General features: G+C 43.1%; 2 protein-coding genes across 2 annotated transcripts in view; one reads left to right on the forward strand and one right to left on the reverse strand.

Annotated features, from left to right (window-relative positions):
- Positions 1 to 19,521, forward strand: part of LOC112266999 (calpain-5-like) — a 31,711-nt gene that overhangs the window by 941 nt on the left and 11,249 nt on the right. Inside the window, exons 2-3 of the mRNA XM_042297343.1 lie at positions 9,785 to 9,944; positions 14,330 to 14,461. Coding sequence (XP_042153277.1) covers positions 9,789 to 9,944; positions 14,330 to 14,461 — 288 coding nt within the window. The 5' untranslated portion in view covers positions 9,785 to 9,788. The remainder of the gene's footprint in view (positions 1 to 9,784; positions 9,945 to 14,329; positions 14,462 to 19,521) is intronic.
- LOC112266998 (olfactory marker protein-like) lies at positions 17,241 to 18,933 on the reverse strand. Its single transcript, XM_024444987.2, has 2 exons — positions 18,617 to 18,933; positions 17,241 to 17,884 (listed from the first exon to the last, which is right to left on the reverse strand). The coding sequence occupies exons 1-2, from the start codon at positions 18,707 to 18,709 to the stop codon at positions 17,456 to 17,458; spliced, it is 522 nt and encodes a 173-aa protein (XP_024300755.1). The 5' UTR covers positions 18,710 to 18,933; the 3' UTR covers positions 17,241 to 17,455.

The following is a 19,521-nucleotide window of genomic DNA, read 5'->3' on the forward strand; positions in this document are numbered from 1 at the left end:
TTTTAGTAAGAGTTTCCTCCCAGCAGCTGCAGCATCTGTAAAATGTGTTTACAATTTCAGTAGTGTTTAGACTTACTGAACAGAGCTACTACCTTTGGTCCAGGCTGTGGAGGTCTGTTATGAATCCTGACATTCTTTCTCTCTCCACCCCCCACCTCACTTCTCCTCAGAAGTTCTAAAGCCTGATGAGTCATGTAGGACTTAAAGCCACGGTTGTAGTATAGTTTGTCTCTGCCAGTTCAGTCTGCCATGTCTGTTACGGTGTTAAGCCTGAAGAACACCCACACATCGTGCCAGTCACAGCCTCGGCTAACATTGGGTTGGTGTTGTGGTTAGAGTAGCTAGCAGATTGTAATGGGCTAATGTGATGCTCCATTAGCCTCTACGGTTTGGCGTGGCACAGAGCATTTTAGACTTAACTTGGTGATACTATCTTCGTTCTCGGTTCAGCTAAACATGTATCTTCTAAAATGTTTAAGTCCAGTTGCAGGTGGTTCGTTTTAATTTTAGAAAATGCTCCGTTATTAAATACATACATGTTTTGCTCCGTGATGTAATCCAACTATGTGTATGCTGCCATCTTGTCTATTTAAAATCTTCTCTCATTGATTGAGACAGGTGGCTCATGATTAGGCTACTGTTGGTCTTTCTAGTGGTAAAGATGGATGCAAAGAGTGATACATGATGAGTTTGGGATAGAACGAATGGTAGTATGGAGAAAGAAAGAGACGGACAGTGAGACAGAATGAAAACAAACAGGCGGCGCAAACGGGAAGAAGAATGTACGTAAAAGGACTAAGAGAATGAGCGCGATAGAGATGGATTTGGAGGGGACAGAGAGTAGTAGTAGTAGTAGTGATTTTGACAGTACCCAATAGTCCCCTTCCCAGACATAACCCACAGCTAGGCTGGCCATGTTCCATTCATACCCGTAGTCCCCTTCCCTAGTTCCTACTCCCTCAGATTTGTAAGGAAGAAATGGGTATAGGTAGTACCGTGACAGCTCCATCTAGACCTCCAGTAGACTAAGTCCAACCAGTAGCAGTGCTTGACTGAACTGCATACAGTATTCCTGTAGTAGTATACACCAAACAAAATATAAATGCAACATGCAACAATTTCAAAGATTTTACTGAGTTACAGTTCATTTAAGGAAATCAGTCAATTGAAATACGTTCATGAGGCCCTAATCTATGGATTTCACATGCCAGGGCAGGGGTGCACCCACTGGGGAGCCAGGCCCAGCCAATCAGAATTAGTTTTCTCCACAAAAGCAAAAGACAGACAGAAATACTCCTCAGCACCCACACCCCTCAGACGATCCCACAGATGATGAAGCCAGGTGTGGAAGTCCTGGTCTGGCATGGTTACACGTGGTCTGCAGTTGTGATGCCAGTTGGACGTACTGCCTCTGTATACACTCTATATACATCAATGATGTCGCTCTTGCTGCTGGTGATTCTCTGATCCACCTATAGACAGACGACACCATTCTGTATATTTCTGGCCCATCTTTGGACACTGTGTTAGCTAACCTCCAGACGCGCTTCAATGCCATACAACTCTCCTTCCGTGGCCTCCAACTGCTCTTAAATGCAAGTAAAACTAAATGCATGCTCTTCAACCGATCGCTGCCCGCACCTGCCCGCCTGTCCAGCATCACTGCTCTGGACGGTTCTGACTTAGAATATGTGGACAACTATAAATACCTAGGTGTCTGGTTAGACTGTAAACTCTCCTTCCAGACTCGCATTTAAGCATATTCAATCCAAAATTAAATCTAGAATTGGCTTCCTATTTCGCAAACAAAACATTCTTCACTCATGCTGCCGAACATACCCTCGTAAAACTGACTATCCTACCGATCCTTGACTTTGGCGATGTCATTTACAAAATAGCCTCCAACACTCTACTCAGCAAATTGGATGCAGTCTATCACAGTGCCATCCATTTTACCACCAAAACCCCATATTCTACCGACCACTGCGACCTATATGCTCTCGTTGGCTGGCCCTCGCTTCATATCCGTTGCCAAACCCACTGGCTCCAGGTCATCTATAAGTCTTTGCTAGGTAAAGCCCTGCCTTATCTCCGCTCACTGGTCACCATAGCAGCACCCACCCATATTTATCTTGCTCCTTTGCACCCCAGTATCTCTACTTGCACGTTCATCTTCTGCACATCTACCATTCCAGTGTTTAATTGCTATATTGTAATTACTTCGCCACCATGGCCTATGTATTGCCTTACCTCCCTTATCCTACCTCATTTGCACACACTGTATATATATACTTTTTTTTCTGTTGTATTATTGACTGTATGTTTGTTTATTCCATGTGTAACTCATTGTTGTTTGTATCGCTTTGCTTTATCTTGGCCAGGACGCAGTTGTAAATGAGAACTTGTTCTCAACTAGCCTACCTGGTTAAATAAAGGTGAAATAAAAAACATTTTTAAAAAAGCCACATTTTCTAAAACAATGTTGGAGGCAACTTATGGTAGAGAAGTTAACATTCAATTACAGTGCCTTGCGAAAGTATTCGGCCCCCTTGAACTTTGCGACCTTTTGCCACATTTCAGGCTTCAAACATAAAGATATAAAACTGTATTTTTTTGTGAAGAATCAACAACAAGTGGGACACAATCATGAAGTGGAACGACATTTATTGGATATTTCAAACTTTTTTTAACAAATCAAAAACTGAAAAATTGGGCGTGCAAAATTATTCAGCCCCCTTAAGTTAATACTTTGTAGTGCCACCTTTTGCTGCGATTACAGCTGTAAGTCGCTTGGGGTATGTCTCTATCAGTTTTGCACATCGAGAGCCTGAAATTTTTTCCCATTCCTCCTTGCAAAACAGCTCGAGCTCAGTGAGGTTGGATGGAGAGCATTTGTGAACAGTAGTTTTCAGTTCTTTCGACAGATTCTCGATTGGATTCAGGTCTGGACTTTGACTTGGCCATTCTAACACCTGGATATGTTTATTTTTGAACCATTCCATTGTAGATTTTGCTTTATGTTTTGGATCATTGTCTTGTTGGAAGACAAATCTCCGTCCCAGTCTCAGGTCTTTTGCAGACTCCATCAGGTTTTCTTCCAGAATGGTCCTGTATTTGGCTCCATCCATCTTCCCATCAATTTTAACCATCTTCCCTGTCCCTGCTGAAGAAAAGCAGGCCCAAACCATGATGCTGCCACCACCATGTTTGACAGTGGGGATGGTGTGTTCAGGGTGATGAGCTGTGTTGCTTTTACACCAAACATAACGTTTTGCATTGTTGCCAAAAAGTTCAATTTTGGTTTCATCTGACCAGAGCACCTTCTTCCACATGTTTGGTGTGTCTCCCAGGTGGCTTGTGGTAAATTTTAAACAACACTTTTTATGGATATCTTTAAGAAATGGCTTTCTTCTTGCCACTCTTCCATAAAGGCCAGATTTGTGCAATATACGACTGATTGTTGTCCTATGGACAGAGTCTCCCACCTCAGCTGTAGATCTCTGCAGTTCATCCAGAGTGATCATGGGCCTCTTGGCTGCATCTCTGATCAGTCTTCTCCTTGTATGAGCTGAAAGTTTAGAGGGATGGCCAGGTCTTGGTAGATTTGCAATGGTCTGATACTCCTTCCATTTCAATATTATCGCTTGCACAGTGCTCCTTGGGATGTTTAAAGCTTGGGAAATCTTTTTGTATCCAAATCCGGCTTTAAACTTCTTCACAACAGTATCTCGGACCTGCCTGGTGTGTTCCTTGTTCTTCATGATGCTCTCTGCGCTTTTAACGGACCTCTGAGACTATCACAGTGCAGGTGCATTTATACGGAGACTTGATTACACACAGGTGGATTGTATTTATCATCATTAGTCATTTAGGTCAACATTGGATCATTCAGAGATCCTCACTGAACTTCTGGAGAGAGTTTGCTGCACTGAAAGTAAAGGGGCTGAATAATTTTGCACGCCCAATTTTTCAGTTTTTGATTTGTTAAAAAAGTTTGAAATATCCAATAAATGTCGTTCCACTTCATGATTGTGTCCCACTTGTTGTTGATTCTTCACAAAAAAATACAGTTTTATATCTTCATGTTTGAAGCCTGAAATGTGGCAAAAGGTCGCAAAGTTCAAGGGGGCCGAATACTTTCGCAAGGCACTGTATCTGGCAACAGCTCTGGTGGACATTCTTGCAGTCAGCATGCCAATTGTACTCTCCCTCAACTTGAGACGCCTGTGGCATTGTGTTGTGTGACAAAACTGCACATTTTAGAGTGGCCTTTTATTGTCCCACAAGGTGCACCTGTGTAATGATCATGCTGTTTAATCAGCTTCTTGATATGCTACACCTGTCAGGTGGATGGATTATCTTGGCAAAGGAGAAATGCTCACTAACAGGGATGTAAACACATTTGTGACCCAAATTTGAGAGAAAAAGCTTTTTGTGCTTGTGGAACATTTCTATGATTTAAAAAAAAAATATATTTTTATTTTAGCTCATGAAACATGGGACTAACACTTTACATGTTCTGTTTATTTTTGTTCAGTGTAGTTAGTACTGCTAGCTGTTGCGAACTGACCACTCCCTTCATCCTTCTCCTTTCCCCTCCTCTCTTCTCCAGGAGAGGTCTATGGTAAACCCTGTGTGTGTACTAGTGTGCATAGTGTTTGTCTGCATTGTGTAGTATGTGTTCTGTCTCTAACAGGCTTGTCAAACACTAACATGATTACAGACTGCCTGACTTTGTCCAATAAGCATCTCCATGACTACCAGAGAGTCCTGTTGACTGTCAGACCAGTGAACTGTAGCAGTTTGTGTGTGTTTAGCAGACAGACTCTATGCTAAGCACACTGCTAAAAGGTCTGGGAACCTCTGATCTAACATTAGAGGTGGATCGGGTTACTCCCAGTGATCCATGGGTAGACTAGGAGTGTCTCTTGACTGGATGTGTCACATGATTGGAGAATTATGTTGTTATGGTGTGACTCATGGTGTGTGCTGTGTGTGTTGAATAAGAGGATATCCTTTAACAACTGTGCTTATTTTGCTCTACTTTCAATGGGAGGAGTCAGTGTACAATGTAGATAATGGGACTCTGTCTCACTCACACGCGCACACACAAACCCCCTTCTCTTGTTTGCCCTCTTGGCATAAATCTCATAGACTCCCCACCACAAAAATGTAGCCTTAAAGCTAAGGTATTTTTGTTCAGTGTAGTTAGTACTTCTAGCTGTTGCGAACCGACCACTCCCTTCTCCTTTCCCCTCCTCACTGGTGGCTGCTGAGGGGAGAACGGCTCATAATAATTGCCGGAGCAAAACCATCAAAAACATGTGTTTGATGTATTTGATACTATTCTGCTCCAGCCATTACCATGAGCCCGTCCACCAACCTCCTGTGCTACCGATACCAGGGTTTCTTGATCAAAAAGGGACTATCCTGTTATTTATCTAATTACCTAACTGTTTAATTGTTACCAAATTAATAATGTAACAATTAACTCATTGGGATCTGGGGCACCATGAGAGCGGTTCTTTAACTTCTTATTGCTTGGGGGCAGTATTTCGACGTCTGGATGAAAAGCGTGCCCAAAGTAAATACACTGCTCAAAAAAATAAAGGGAACACTTAAACAACACAATGTAACTCCAAGTCAATCACACTTCTGTGAAATCAAACTGTCCACTTAAGAAGCAACACTGATTGACAATACATTTCACATGCTGTTGTGCAAATGGAATAGACAACAGGTGGAAATTATAGGCAATTAGCAAGACACCCCCAATAAAGGAGTGGTTCTGCAGGTGGTGACTACAGACCACTTCTCAGTTCCTATGCTTCCTGGCTGATGTTTTGGTCACTTTTGAATGCTGGCGGTGCTTTCACTCTAGTGGTAGCATGAGACGGAGTCTACCACCCTCACAAGTGGCTCAGGTAGTGCAGCTCATCCAGGATGGAACATCAATGCGAGCTGTGGCAAGAAGGTTTGCTGTGTCTGTCAGTGTAGTGTCCAGAGCATGGAGGCGCTACCAGGAGACAGGCCAGTACATCAGGAGACGTGGAGGAGGCCGTAGGAGGGCAACAACTCAGCAGCAGGACCGCTACCTCTACCTTTGTGCAAGGAGGAGCAGGAGGAGCCCTGCAAAATGACCTCCAGCAGAACACAAATGTGCATGTGTCTGCTCAAACGGTCAGGAACAGACTCCATGAGGGTGGTATGAGGGCCCGATGTCCAAGGTGGGGGTTGTGCTTACAGCCCAACACCATGCAGGACATTTGGCATTTGCCAGAGAACACCAAGATTGGCAAATTCGCCACTGGCGCCCTGTGCTCTTTACAGATGAAAGCAGGTTCACACTGAGCACATGTGACAGTCTGGAGACGCTGTGGAGAACGTTCTGCTGCCTGCAACGTTCTGCTGCCTCGCTCCATCCACCAACGCCACGTTGCACCACAGACTGTCCAGGAGTTGGATGCTTTAGTCCAGGTCTGGGAGGAGATCCCTCAGGAGACAATCCGCCACCTCATCAGGAGCATGCCCAGGCGCTGTAGGGAGGTCATACAGGCACGTGGAGGCCACACACACACACACACACACACACTACTGTACCTCATTTTGACTTGTTTTAAGGACATTACATCAAAGTTGGATCAGCCTGTAGTGTGGTTTTCCACTTTAATTTTGAGTGTGACTCCAAATCCAGACCTCTATGGGTTGATACATTTGATTTCCATTGATAATTTTTGTGTGATTTTGTTGTCAGCACATTCAACTATGTAAAGAAAAAAGTATTTAATAAAAATATTTCATTCATTCAGATCTAGGATGTGTTATTTTAGAGTTCCCTTAATTTTTTTGAGCAGTGTATATAATTGGTAGATTAGGATAGAAAACACTCTAAAGTTTCCAAAACTTTTAAAATAATGTCTGTGAGTATAACAACTGATATGGCAACCTGAGGAAAATCCATCCAGGAGGTGGGATTTTTTTGATGTGGGTATTTTCAATTGAATGCCTATAGAGTATCTAATGGGTTAGGACCCAGATTGCAGTTCCTTTGGCTTCCACTAGACGTCAACTGTCTTTAGACATTGTTTCAGGCTTGTTTTCTGAAAAATGAAGAAGAATGAGACCCTTTTCTCTCAGTGGACTGTAGAATCATGCAGTGCTGGTTTGCGCACGTGACCGAGTGCGCGCCCTTCATTGTTTTTCCTTTCTATTGCATACTCTATTGTCCGGTTGAAATATTATTGATTATTTAGACAATTGACAACCTGAGGATTAATTATAAACATCGTTTGACATGTTTCGACAAACTTTACCGGTACTATTAGGATGTATTTGTCTGCATGTTTTGACTGCCTTTGAGCCAGTGGTTTACTGAACAAAACGCGCCAACAAAACTTTGGGATATAAAGAGGGACTTTATCGAACAAAACAACCATTTATTTTGTAGCTGGGACTCTTGTGACTGCAACCATATGAAGATCTTCAAAGGTAAGTGATTAATTTTATCGCTTTTTCTGACTTTTGTAATTGCTTTACTTGGTTGTAAAATGTTTATGCTTTTGTAAGTGGGATGCTGTCCTCAGATAATCGCATGATATGCTTTCGCCGTAAATCCTTTTTGAAATCTGACAAAGTGGCTGGATTAACAAGAAGTTAATCTTTAAGCCGCTGTATAACACTTGTATTTTTTATGAATGTTTATTATGACTATTTCTGTATTTTGAATTTGGCACTCTGCAATTTCACCTGATGTTGTCGAGGTGGGTCGCTAGCAGAACGCCTGTGCCAGAAAGGTTAACCTCTCTAGCCAAAAGTCAGGGAAAATGCAGAGCGCCAAATTCAAATAAATTACTATAAAAATCAAACTTTCATGCAATCACACATGTAAGATACCAAATTAAAGCTACACGTGTTGTGAATCCAGTCAACATGTCAGATTTCAAAAAGGCTTTTCGGCGAAAGCAAACAATGCTATTATCTGAGGATAGCACCTTCGTAAACAAAAGAGAGAGAACATATTTCAACCCTGCAGGCGCGACACAAAACCCAGAAATAAAAATATAAATCATGCCTTACCTTAGACGAACTTCTTCTGTTGGCACTCCAATATGTCCCATAGACATCACAAATGGTCCTTTTGTTCGATTAATTCCATTTGATATATATCCAAAATGTCAATTTATTTGGCGCGTTTGATCCAGAAAAACACTGGTTCCAACTTGCGCAACGTGACTACAAAATATCTCAAAAGTTACCTGTAAACTTTGCCAAAACATTTCAAACTACTTTTGTAATACAACTTATTTTATTTATTATTTTATTTCTCCCCCCCCCGCCCTTTTTTAAAGTAAATAATCTATCAAATTGAAGACGGGATGATCTGTGTTCAATACAGGAAGAAAACAAACTGACGCTACTTTTCTGGTCATGCGCCTCTAACAAACAGTACACTTGAAGTAACCCTCGTTTTGAACAGGGCTACTTCTTCATTACACAAAGGGAAAAACCGCAACCAATTTCTAAAGACTGGTGACATCCACTGGAAGCGGTAGGAACTGCAAGAAGGTCCCTTAGAAATCTGGATTCCCGATGAAATTTCATTGAAAAGAGTGACCCCCCAAAAAAAAAAAAAAAACTGAATGGGTTTTCCTATGGGTTTCGCCTGCTACATAAGTTCTGTTATACTCACAGACATGATTCAAACAGTTTTAGAAACTTCAGAGTGTTTTCTATCCAAATCTGCTAATAATATGCATATCTTATCTTCTGGGGATGAGTAGCAGGCAGTTGAATTTGGGCATGCATTTCATCCGGACGTGAAAATACTGCCCCCTGTCAACAAGAAGTTAACCCATAATTTTATACAGTTGGTACGAAAGGGCGGTTCTGTCAGGCTGACACGCTCTCTGACCTCACTCAGGGGTGTGACTTGTCACTGTGCAAAGTTAATGTAAAACAACTATCTCTTATGGCTCCTAAAATCACCCCCCTCTTAACAAAAATAAAGTCATTTTTCATATTACATGGACAACGCATATAGTGGGTATTCTTTCCAAGTTACAGTATTTCCTTTATAAGATTTTTAATGACATCACAAAATAACAAACAAAATGACATTAGTGTTCTATAGATCGCCTCTGACCATTCCCCACCTTCTATGTTAGAAATATTATTCCAGTATTTGCTTTTGAACGTGTTAGAGTTTCGGTGGGAAAAAGTATCTTGAAACAAAGGACATTCCTTTGGTGAATATTGGAGACGGAGATCTGAATCTTCTCAACTTGATTTATAACAGGACTTGAGTTGGTAATCACCCTGCGGGTGAGATAGGAAATTGGCTATCATTCTACACATTTCTCCATGGAACTGAGAGAAAATGTTGCAGTTTTAAAGCTAATTTCCTGCAATTCTATGCATTTTCTATGACTAATGCAGTGTTCTTCTGTTCAAACAATAACGAAGTCAATACTCCTAAAATCATTATTTCGGGATTTTTGAATTCTCCCTGGTTTTCAAGATTTTCTTTAGGTGATTTGTTAGTTGTCTCTTATTTTAAAATATAACGTTATAGGTGCATTATAATTTCTACGTACTTTTTCTGGTTTTAGTTGTTCAAGTTTCCGCTAGAAGTGTTTTCCATCCCGAAAATGTATGCCATTATTTTTTTATATTTTTTTTTACACTGTTTGGACATGTTTGTGTGTAACCTGTGTGTTCCAGGAGAATGATTGTGCCGTATGAGAATCAGTGTTTCGCTGCCGTGTGTGTGTGTGTGTTCCTGCAGGGTGATGGTGGTGCCATATGAAAGCCAGGGCTATTCCTCCCTGCGTAGGGAGTGCCAGCAGCGTCGAGTCCTGTTTGAAGACTCTGTGTTTCCGGCTACGGACCAGTCTCTGTTCTACAAGACCAACCGCATAGGAACCATCACCTGGAAGAGACCTAAGGTACCACACACTGACGGGAAGGGTGGGTGTGTTTGTCCGGGGGAAATAGGAGAGTTACTACTTCATATGCATCATCTCCAGCACCAAACCAGTGTCTACATATGTGAAAACAGTTTGTTTCTGTGGTTAAAAATATATGAAAGGTCCCCCAAAAATGATCTCTGACATCACAGGGTAGGATTAAAATTAATACAAAAAACAGGGAGGGTATTTTCTTGCTCACCACGTCACTGCGAATCTGTAAATCACTGTTTTTAAGAGGCCATGTTATCGCAGCAACGGACTCAACCGCACGAATACCCGACCAACACATCTTCAGTCAGCTGTTTGTTATTTTATTGTCATGACGGTCTTCATCCAGAACCGTCGGTTACACAGTAATTGTGTCAGCCCTGGAGTTGAGGTGTTTGAATAAGCATCTGACTGAGGTATGTCATCTCACTGCTGTTCAGAGAAAGAGGTGGGTGGTGAGAGAAGGTGAAAGAGTGTGGGGCAGGGAATAATTAAGTGATAATTCCCGAGAAGCCGGTGTTTGGAGGATATATTGGCATGGGTGTTAGGCCTGTGCCAAACACCGGCTTCTCGGGCATTATCACTTTTATACAACGGGTTACCAACATATTAAAAACAATTCTTGGCATTTTCATTGACGTTTATTTTGATTAATTTATTCATACTATTTCATCCTTCCACAAGATATAGTCCCAACACAAATGTAGGGTTGCTAGAGACGCGACCCAGTCGTTCTGTATTTATCTGCCATACTGGCTACCAACGTTCTTATCCCTTGCTTGCTAGCTAGCCAACTACGGCTAACTTACACGTCAAAGTGCAGCCAGAATAACAACACTAGCTGCATTTGCATTTGTTTAAGCTGTTTTCTAGTGACATTTATTTGGATACATCCATAACAATAAGCTAATGAGGCGCAATTTTGCCTGGCATAGTAAATGTGCTCCCTTGTCAGGACACTGTTGTTCAGAGGAGCTAGCCAACAACACAGCTAACGTAATCAATTCAAACTGGGAAGACTGCCAACTAGATGCACTTCATTTTGTTTGACCTTTTTTCTATTGACATTTTTTTGTATATATTCATAAAAATGATACCAGCTGAATCATGATTTAATCTGGCTGAGAAACGCTGCCTGTCTGTCTAGTCCCGACTTCTGACATGTTCATTACTATGGGACGACAGGGGGTCGAATTTGAATATTGAAGCAATTTTGCAAATGTTGGAGAGACAGACAGCAAGGTTTATACAAATCTCCACTCTTGAAAACTAAATGTTAGTCTAAAAGAAATGTGATATAATGTCTAAATGCTTTTTATAGTGGAGATCAAGTTTCGAAGTTGCTGGGCTGGTGAGACAGTGGATTGCGCAGTAAGATGCAACAGAGTAAATAGGCATTTTAACGCCCGAGTTAGGCAAGAAGAAACAAATGAGTTGGAGGGCATTAGAGGTAGTGAGAGAGAGCAGGGTAGAGAGAGGTATGGGTAGAAATGGAGAAATAGAGAGCGCTAGGTAGAGAGAGCGAGAGAGAGAGAGAGGTATTGGTAGAAATGGAGAGGTATGGGTAGAATGGAGAAATAGAGAGAGAGCGGTATGGGTAGAAATGGAGAGCGATATGTAGAGTGAGAAATAGAGAGCGATATGTACAGAGAGCGGTATGGGTAGAAATGGAGAGTGATATGTAGAGAGAGCGGTATGGAGAGAGGTATGGGTAGAAATGGAGAAATAGAGAGCGATATGTAGAGAGAGCGAGAGAGAGAGGTATTGGTAGAAATGGAGAGAGGTATGGGTAGAATGGAGAAATAGAGAGAGAGCGGTATGGGTAGAAATGGAGAAATAGAGAGCGATATGTAGAGAGAGCGAGAGAGAGAGGTATTGGTAGAAATGGAGAGAGGTATGGGTAGAATGGAGAAATAGAGAGAGAGCGGTATGGGTAGAAATGGAGAGCGATATGTAGAGAGTGAGAAATAGAGAGCGATATGTACAGAGAGCGGTATGGGTAGAAATGGAGAGTGATATGTAGAGAGAGCGGTATGGAGAGAGGTATGGGTAGAATGGAGAAATAGAGAGAGAGGTATGGGTAGAAATTGAGAAATGGAGAGCGATATGTAGAAGGAGAGCGGTATGGGTAGAAATGGAGAGCGATATGTAGAGAGAGAGCGGTATGGGTAGAAATGGAGGGAGGTATGGGTAGAATGGAGAAATAGAGAGAGGTATGGGTAGAAATGGAGCAATAGAGCGAGATGTGTAGTGAGAGAGGGGTATGGGTAGAAATTGAGAAATAGAGAGCGCTAGGTAGAGAGAGGTATGGGTAGAAATTGAGAAGTGTAGAGAGAGCATTTGAGGTGTAGATTAGACAGTCCGTCCTGGGGGAGAGTCATCATGACAGTCAGGTAAAACAAACAGCAACACTCTGGTGACTACCTACCTACCGTCTCTGACTGTCTGTTCTGATTCACAGCTGTGAGTGTGTGTGTCTAGGTATGTTCAGTTATGAATCTGTTAATTACAGTACATGCCGCTCCCATGATATAAGTTGTTCTAGGTTTTTTATACTCTGCTATTATTCTACAGCTATGGTATTACAGTATGATTGTACAGGTAAGAGAGGTTGTAACAGCAGGACTGGTTGGACCAGTAAATAAAGCACTGGTGTACTGGTTGGACCAGTAAATAAAGCACTGGTGTACTGGTTGGACCAGTAAATAAAGCACTGGTGTACTGGTTGGACCAGTAAATAAAGCACTGGTGTACTGGTTGGACCAGTAAATAAAGCACTGTTGTACTGGTTGGAACAGTGAATAAAGCACCGGTGTACTGGTTGGACCAGTAAATAAAGTACTGGTTGGACCAGTAAATAAAGTACTGGTGTACTGGTTGGACCAGTAAATAAAGCACTGGTGTACTGGTTGGACCAGTAAATAAAGCACTGGTGTACTGGTTGGACCAGTAAATAAAGCACTGGTGTACTGGTTGGACCAGTAAATAAAGCACTGGTGTACTGGTTGGACCAGTAAATAAAGCGCTGGTGTACTGGTTGGACCAGTAAATAAAGCGCTGGTGTACTGGTTGGAACAGTAAATAAAGCGCTGGTGTACTGGTTGGAACAGTAAATAAAGCGCTGGTGTACTGGTTGGAACAGTAAATAAAGCGCTGGTGTACTGGTTGGAACAGTAAATAAAGCGCTGGTGTACTGGTTGGAACAGTAAATAAAGCGCTGGTGTACTGGTTGGAACAGTAAATAAAGTGCTGGTTGGACCAGTAAATAAAGCACTGGTGTACTGGTTGGAACAGTGAATAAAGCACTGGTGTACTGGTTGGAACAGTAAATAAAGCGCTGGTTGGACCAGTAAATAAAGCACTGGTGTACTGGTTGGAACAGTGAATAAAGCACTGGTGTACTGGTTGGAACCAGCCCAAGGCAAAATGTTACTTCTCACCCAGTGAAATTCCTTAGGAGGGCCTCCTGGTTCAGAGAAAGAGCAGCTAGTGGTGTGTGGTTACAGCAGCGAACCATAGAACAGGTTGAGAAAATATTCACTCTACAGTGTGTTAGACTTACTGATCTTCTTTGGGAGTGTACCAGAGGTTTTTGTCTTTCACAAGACCTCTGATCCCCCTGTTAACCTCTAGTTACTGTAGTGTCTGGCACAGTAAGGGTCCCAAAGAGTAGCTTAGTGTGGTCTTCCTCTGCCTCATCCTCTCCTGTTCCTGCTCTGGGGCCTACAGCACCACCACAGCCTAGTACTCTCACCCTGCCCAGAGAGCCTACTTTCTGCTGGGGCTGAGGGGTGGAGCAGGAAGGGCTGGAGAAGGGAGTTAATGATCTGTGGTTCTTCAGGTCCCAAATGGCACATATATTCCCTGCACAGTGCACTACTTTTGACGAGAGTGCTTTGGGCCCTGGTCATAAGTAGTGCACAATAGGGAATGGGGTGCAAGTTGGGACGCATCCAGACAGTTGGGAAACCCTCCCTCTGCCATTAGTGGTCAGCTCAGAGAGCGCAGCCACAAAACAGTCTGAGTGCAATTAATTAACATGGGATCACAAGGATTGATGGATCGAGGGAGGAGAGGAAGAGAGAGACCTAATGGGTTTCTTGGCTTCTTCTTATAAGCATCTCAGAAACAATACCGGATCTCGTCTTCATCTTCCTCTCTGTCTCTCTCTCCCACCCTCCCCCTCTGTGTGTTAACATGGGGTTATCTTCCCCCCCTCTATAGGAGATGTGTGTTAATTTAATTTACAATCTGATACAAGGGCACACAGTCCGACTGCTCTGAACTCAAATAGGATGCTGTGTGATAACCCCATGTTGTCTTCTTCTCTATAGGAGCTGTGTGATAACCCCATGTTGTCTTCTTCTCTATAGGAGCTGTGTGATAACCCCAAGTTGTTTGTGAATGGTATCAGTGCTCATGACCTCCTCCAGGGCCAGCTGGGGAACTGTTGGTTCGTAGCTGCATGCTCCTCCCTGGCATCCAGAGAAACTCTGTGGCAAAAGGTAAGACTCCCTGGCTGTGTGCATGCTGTGCGTGTGTTTGCCTTGGGTGTGTGACGTGCAGTAGGAGGATGTGATTAGAGACCTGATCGAGAGGGATTTACAATTTTCCCCCACCACAAACACAAACCGGAATGATTTGGAGTTTATTATTGTTCCCGACTCCTATTTGGAGGAGTGGCGTGTGTGAGTGTGTTTGTGTGTGAGTGTGTGTGTTGGTGTGGCCCTTCTGAGATGGCAGTGTGTATTTATTTCCACTGAGTTCATAGGGAATCATTAGCATTAGTCCCACTGCTCTTAACTTTCTGTGTTCAACTTTCCACCACTTCAGACTGGCTCTGCCTAGCTCCTTACCCCTAACCCCTAGCTACTAGTGTGAGGACGTCACTGTGTTGCTAACAGGTTCACATCCTCTACTGTCCCTGTCCGTACAATGGCTCAAAATAGTAGTCCTTTGCTTTACAAGCACACGACTGCCTTGCTTGACGATTACTGCACTGCCGAAAAGGTACCAAGTGGGCAGCGCCATTGGTGATAATTCAACCTGTGGAGGGATCTTACTGACGTGATCTAACTCCATACCCCTATCTCACTGAATTATCACATTACAGAGAGGGCTCTGATCTGTCGTCTGAAACAAGGTTTATTATGTTCCTCCATTTCCTGGACAACAGAGGGTCTGTCACTGAGGAAACAGCTGCTGTTGGTTTGGAGAGCTAATTTCACCCCAGAGACAGAGCTGGCAGGAGAGCTAAATAGACCGGGTCGATGAAGAGTTCTAAGCTTTTTCTGTTCATTTCCCGGATGATTCTACACGTTGAATCGCCACTGTTAGTCGACACCCAGAACGTGATCAACCACACACTATCGACGTTCATTATGGTGTGTCTTCCTCTTAACACAGGCTCTCTGGAGAAAGCTCTGTTCCTTGAGCTGGGACTGTTGACCAATTGAGTGTCCGGTACAAGACTGTGTTAGTCCGCTGAGCTAAAGCCTCAGGCAAGGTCACTTGTCTTCAATAAAATACCTCTGTTACACCTACACCATATTGACTGATATTATTACCTCCTAGGGAATATCTTGTAGTAGTGTGTGTGTGTGTGTGTGTGTAACCGATGTGAAATGGCTAGCTAGTTAGCGGTGGTGCGCGCTAATAGCATTTCAATCGGTGACGTCACTCGCTCTGAGACCTGAAGTAGTTGTTCCCCTTGCTCTGCAAGGGCCGTGTCTTTTGTGGCGCGATGGGTAATGATGCTTCGTGGGTGACTGTTGTCTGTGTGCAGAGGATCCCTGGTCCGAGCCCGGGTAGGGGCGAGGGGACGGATGAAAGCTAAACTGTTACGTGTGTGTGTGTGGACATAATTACCTGTTCTTTAGTTCCGGTGTTTAACGACATGCTATATCATGAGTCTGCAACGATGTGTTCTAGAAGCAGTTCGTTAACACAGACACAGTAGAATTAATTGGACCAGACTGTACCTCTCTACTGTCCCCTCTACCCCAACCACACACACACATACACACCCTGTTATTAATCCAGTGGGAGGGTGATGTTATATCTGCTCAGGATCACTCTCATTAACACACTTTCTTTCTCTCTCGCTCTCTCTATCGAAAGTGTTACATTTCCCTTCTGGCATGTAGTCTACCACTTGTCCAGTGTGTTTGTGTGTGTGAGAGAGAGTGTATTGATTGCCCTATGAATGAAAAGCAACCAAAGCTACTGTAGCCTGGGGCTAAGCCATCTCTATCCTGTCCCCTGCCCTGACCATTAACACAAACACAGCAGGACAGAGTACCTACATCTCTTTATTGGACAGCAGTAGAGGACATGGCCAGTTTACAGTATAATGTTGTGATATTTCATGCAAAGTGAATATGGTAACTAGTATATCAGTGCAGTGTAATAGGAGAGTAATACAGTGTATATTAGAGTCATAGTACAGCAGGTAGTTGGAGTTACATTGCAGCATTGGTTCTCTAATATTTCCTATAAAGAAGGATCAGAAAGACCTATTCATTTATATCATTCAGGTTTTCAATATAAATGTACAGGTAACTGCCAAAATAAAGGAAACACTTGAGTAAATGAGGGATACAAAGTATATTGAAAGCAGCTGCTTCCACATAGGTATGGTTCCTGAGTTAATTAAGCAATAAATATCCCATCATACTTAAATATATAAATTCTGGAGTGGCTAAGACAGCGTTTTCCACCACCATCAACAAAACACCAAATTATGGAAGTTCTTCAGGAAGAATGGTGCCGCAAACCTCCAATAGATTCTACATGTGTCTGGAACTCTATGTCAAGGTGCATTGAAGCTGTTCTGGCTCGTGGTGTCCCAACACCCTATTAAGACACTTTATGTTGGTGTTTCCTTTATTTTGGCAGGTACCCGTATCTATAGGATTCTAACCTAAGTTAGTGATTCTGCAGCCTACTGTTACTACTGTGTAACTACTGTACCTCCAGAAGATGGTTTCTAGCAGATTGTTGACTGACATGCATAGATAGATAGATGTTCAGGAAGGAAGTGCGCACACACTCAGATGAGACATGGGACTCGTGGGTTTGTGTGGGCAGGAGGTGTAGAGAGACAAAGAGGTGTGTAGACTGGCCCAACCTAGAATGGCTGTAATAGAAGGCATTCCCTTAGAATGGAGAGAGGGAGACTAGAGGAGTAGAGGGAAGAGGAAGCAGTTAAAGGGATACTTCGGGATTTTGGCAATGAGGCCCTTTATCTACTTCCCCAGTGTCAGATGAACTCGTGGATACCATTTGTATGTCTATGTCCAGTATGAAGGAAGTTAGATGTAGTTTCACATAGTTTTGTGAGCCAATGCTAACTAGTGTTGGTATCATAATGGTATCATTAGCATTGGTTCGCAAAACTACCTCTATCTACCTTCATACTGGACACAGAGAAGCACACACTTCTGTGTCCAGAGGGCCTCATTGCCAAAATCCCAAAGTATCCCTTTAAGGTTTCTAGGTCAGGCCTGATTAAACTCCACGGAGATGCTGACCTTGTCAGCCTCTGCCCCCTCCTTAAAGGCAAACAGGAAGTACATGACCTTGCGGACCTTGGCCAGCTCCGCGATTCGCTCCCCGAACTCCTGGATGTCCGCCTCCAGACACTTGAGGGGTGTGTCCTCCGGGTCGCCAGCGTTCCGCCAGAATGTTCCGACGGGTTCTAGAAGCTGCCGGGTCATCAGGTGTGTGAGGTCAGGGGTCCAGAGCTGGGAGATACCCGTGACAGTCACTCTGCCATTGCCAATCAAAGACACCGACCAGTGGACGAACGTCAGCTCCTGATTGGCGAAGTCCAGACGGTAGACAGCCTCGTGGGGGAGTAGCAACCGCTCCCCCTCCTGTCGCTTCTGACCGCTCCTCTGCAGGGACTGGACACGTAGCCGCATCACCTAGCAACAATAATAACTATATTATTAATAGTAATAATAATAATAAAACTATAATAGATAGCCTTTTGGCTACTCCACCGCTCCACTGCAGAGAGTGGACACCCAGACGAATCACATTATAGAATAATACTACTTTTATAATAGTAAAACTATAATATGCTGGACACCCAGACGAATCACATTATAGAATAATACTACTTTTATAATAGTAAAACTATAATATGCTGGACACTCAGATGCATCACATTATAGAATAATACTACTTTTATAATAGTAAAACTATAATATGCTGGACACCCAGACGAATCACATTATAGAATAATACTACTTTTATAATAGTAAAACTATAATATGCTGGACACCCAGACGCATCACATTATAGAATAATAATACTTTTATAATAGTAAAACTATAATATGCTGGACACTCCGATGCAGGTACCAGTCAGTACAAGTCAACTCCTGGAAACTGTCCATTCATTTGTCGGTCCGAATTTATATAGGCTACTTTGTTCCAGATGAGCACATATTTAAGACAGGACAAAACTACTACACATGGCAGAAGTATGTCTACTAGAAAATACTTTAGGCAAAGTGACTTACAGTAAATGCATTACTCAGTTTATCTGACACATGCCAGAATCAAACTCACAACCAACTGAACCATCGATTGTGCTATTTCAACCACATATCAACCACCTCAACCTCATCTCAATCACGTTAACAGTTTTACCTCAGTGAGAGAGGTGTCCTCTGCAAAGCGTAGCTCCAGGGCTGAGCCAGACGAGGGAGCCGCAGACAGCTCTGTGTACATCTGAGAGCTCATCTTTCTGTGCTGGGGAGCGAGGCCTGCCTGTCTGTCTGGATGGATATCTGTGTCTGTCTGTGCCTGCAGATAGTTTCGCTGTGGTCCTCTCCCACTCTCTCTGTCTCTTATGCCATCTCTTTCCCCTCCCTTTCCCAGAGGGTAGTATGGTTGAGTTGGTTCTCTGGTTGGAACTATTGATTGTGTGGCATGTACAGTGAGGGAGGGATGGAGAACAGAAGTGAGGATGGGGTGTGTGGTGGCGCTAGGCAACAGGAAGTGATGACATCAGAAGAGGAACCAGGGATTTTCCTGAAGGCTTCTGGGAGCTGGTTGGTCATAGCTGGATGGGCTGGTTATTAATACACACACTGGGCTGGCTGGCTGTGTGGAAGTGTGTTTTTATGTGTGGGTATGCGCCTATGTCTGTTTGTTTGGTTGTTCTGATTCACTAGATGGTTGCTTGTTTTTGCTCCAGTTTTAATTAGCTGTGATTAGGGCTGTTACGGTGACCGCATTATTGCAAATTCCATGTGACCGTTTAGTCACGGTAATTAGGCTTCTGCAAGCACTGATGCTGCTGCTGGTCATTCGTAGCCTACCAAACTTGCTAACTGCCTGGTACTCAGCACACTATTGTCCCGCTAATCACTCTGACATCAATGCAAATGTGATCGAAAATCTAATCAAACATTTCATGAGAGCCCATGTTGCGCAATATTTCTATAGGGTATGCAATTGCGGCCTCTATTAAAAAGAGGAAGTCCCATATGCTTTCTATAGACTAGGCCTACTATATTTACAGTGCATTCGGAAAGTATTCAGACCCCTTG

The sequence above is a fragment of the Oncorhynchus tshawytscha genome, linkage group LG14, assembly GCF_018296145.1.
Source record: "Oncorhynchus tshawytscha isolate Ot180627B linkage group LG14, Otsh_v2.0, whole genome shotgun sequence".
In the NCBI taxonomy this organism is placed as follows: domain Eukaryota; kingdom Metazoa; phylum Chordata; class Actinopteri; order Salmoniformes; family Salmonidae; genus Oncorhynchus; species Oncorhynchus tshawytscha.

Coding starts and splice junctions, on each gene's coding strand:
- LOC112266998 (XM_024444987.2), bottom strand. CDS start 18,709: ATGAGCTCTCAGATGTACACAGAGCTGTCTGCGGCTCCCTCGTCTGGC. Junction 17,885..18,616: donor AGGACACCTCTCTCACTGAG/GTAAAACTGTTA, acceptor TATTGTTGCTAG/GTGATGCGGCTACGTGTCCA.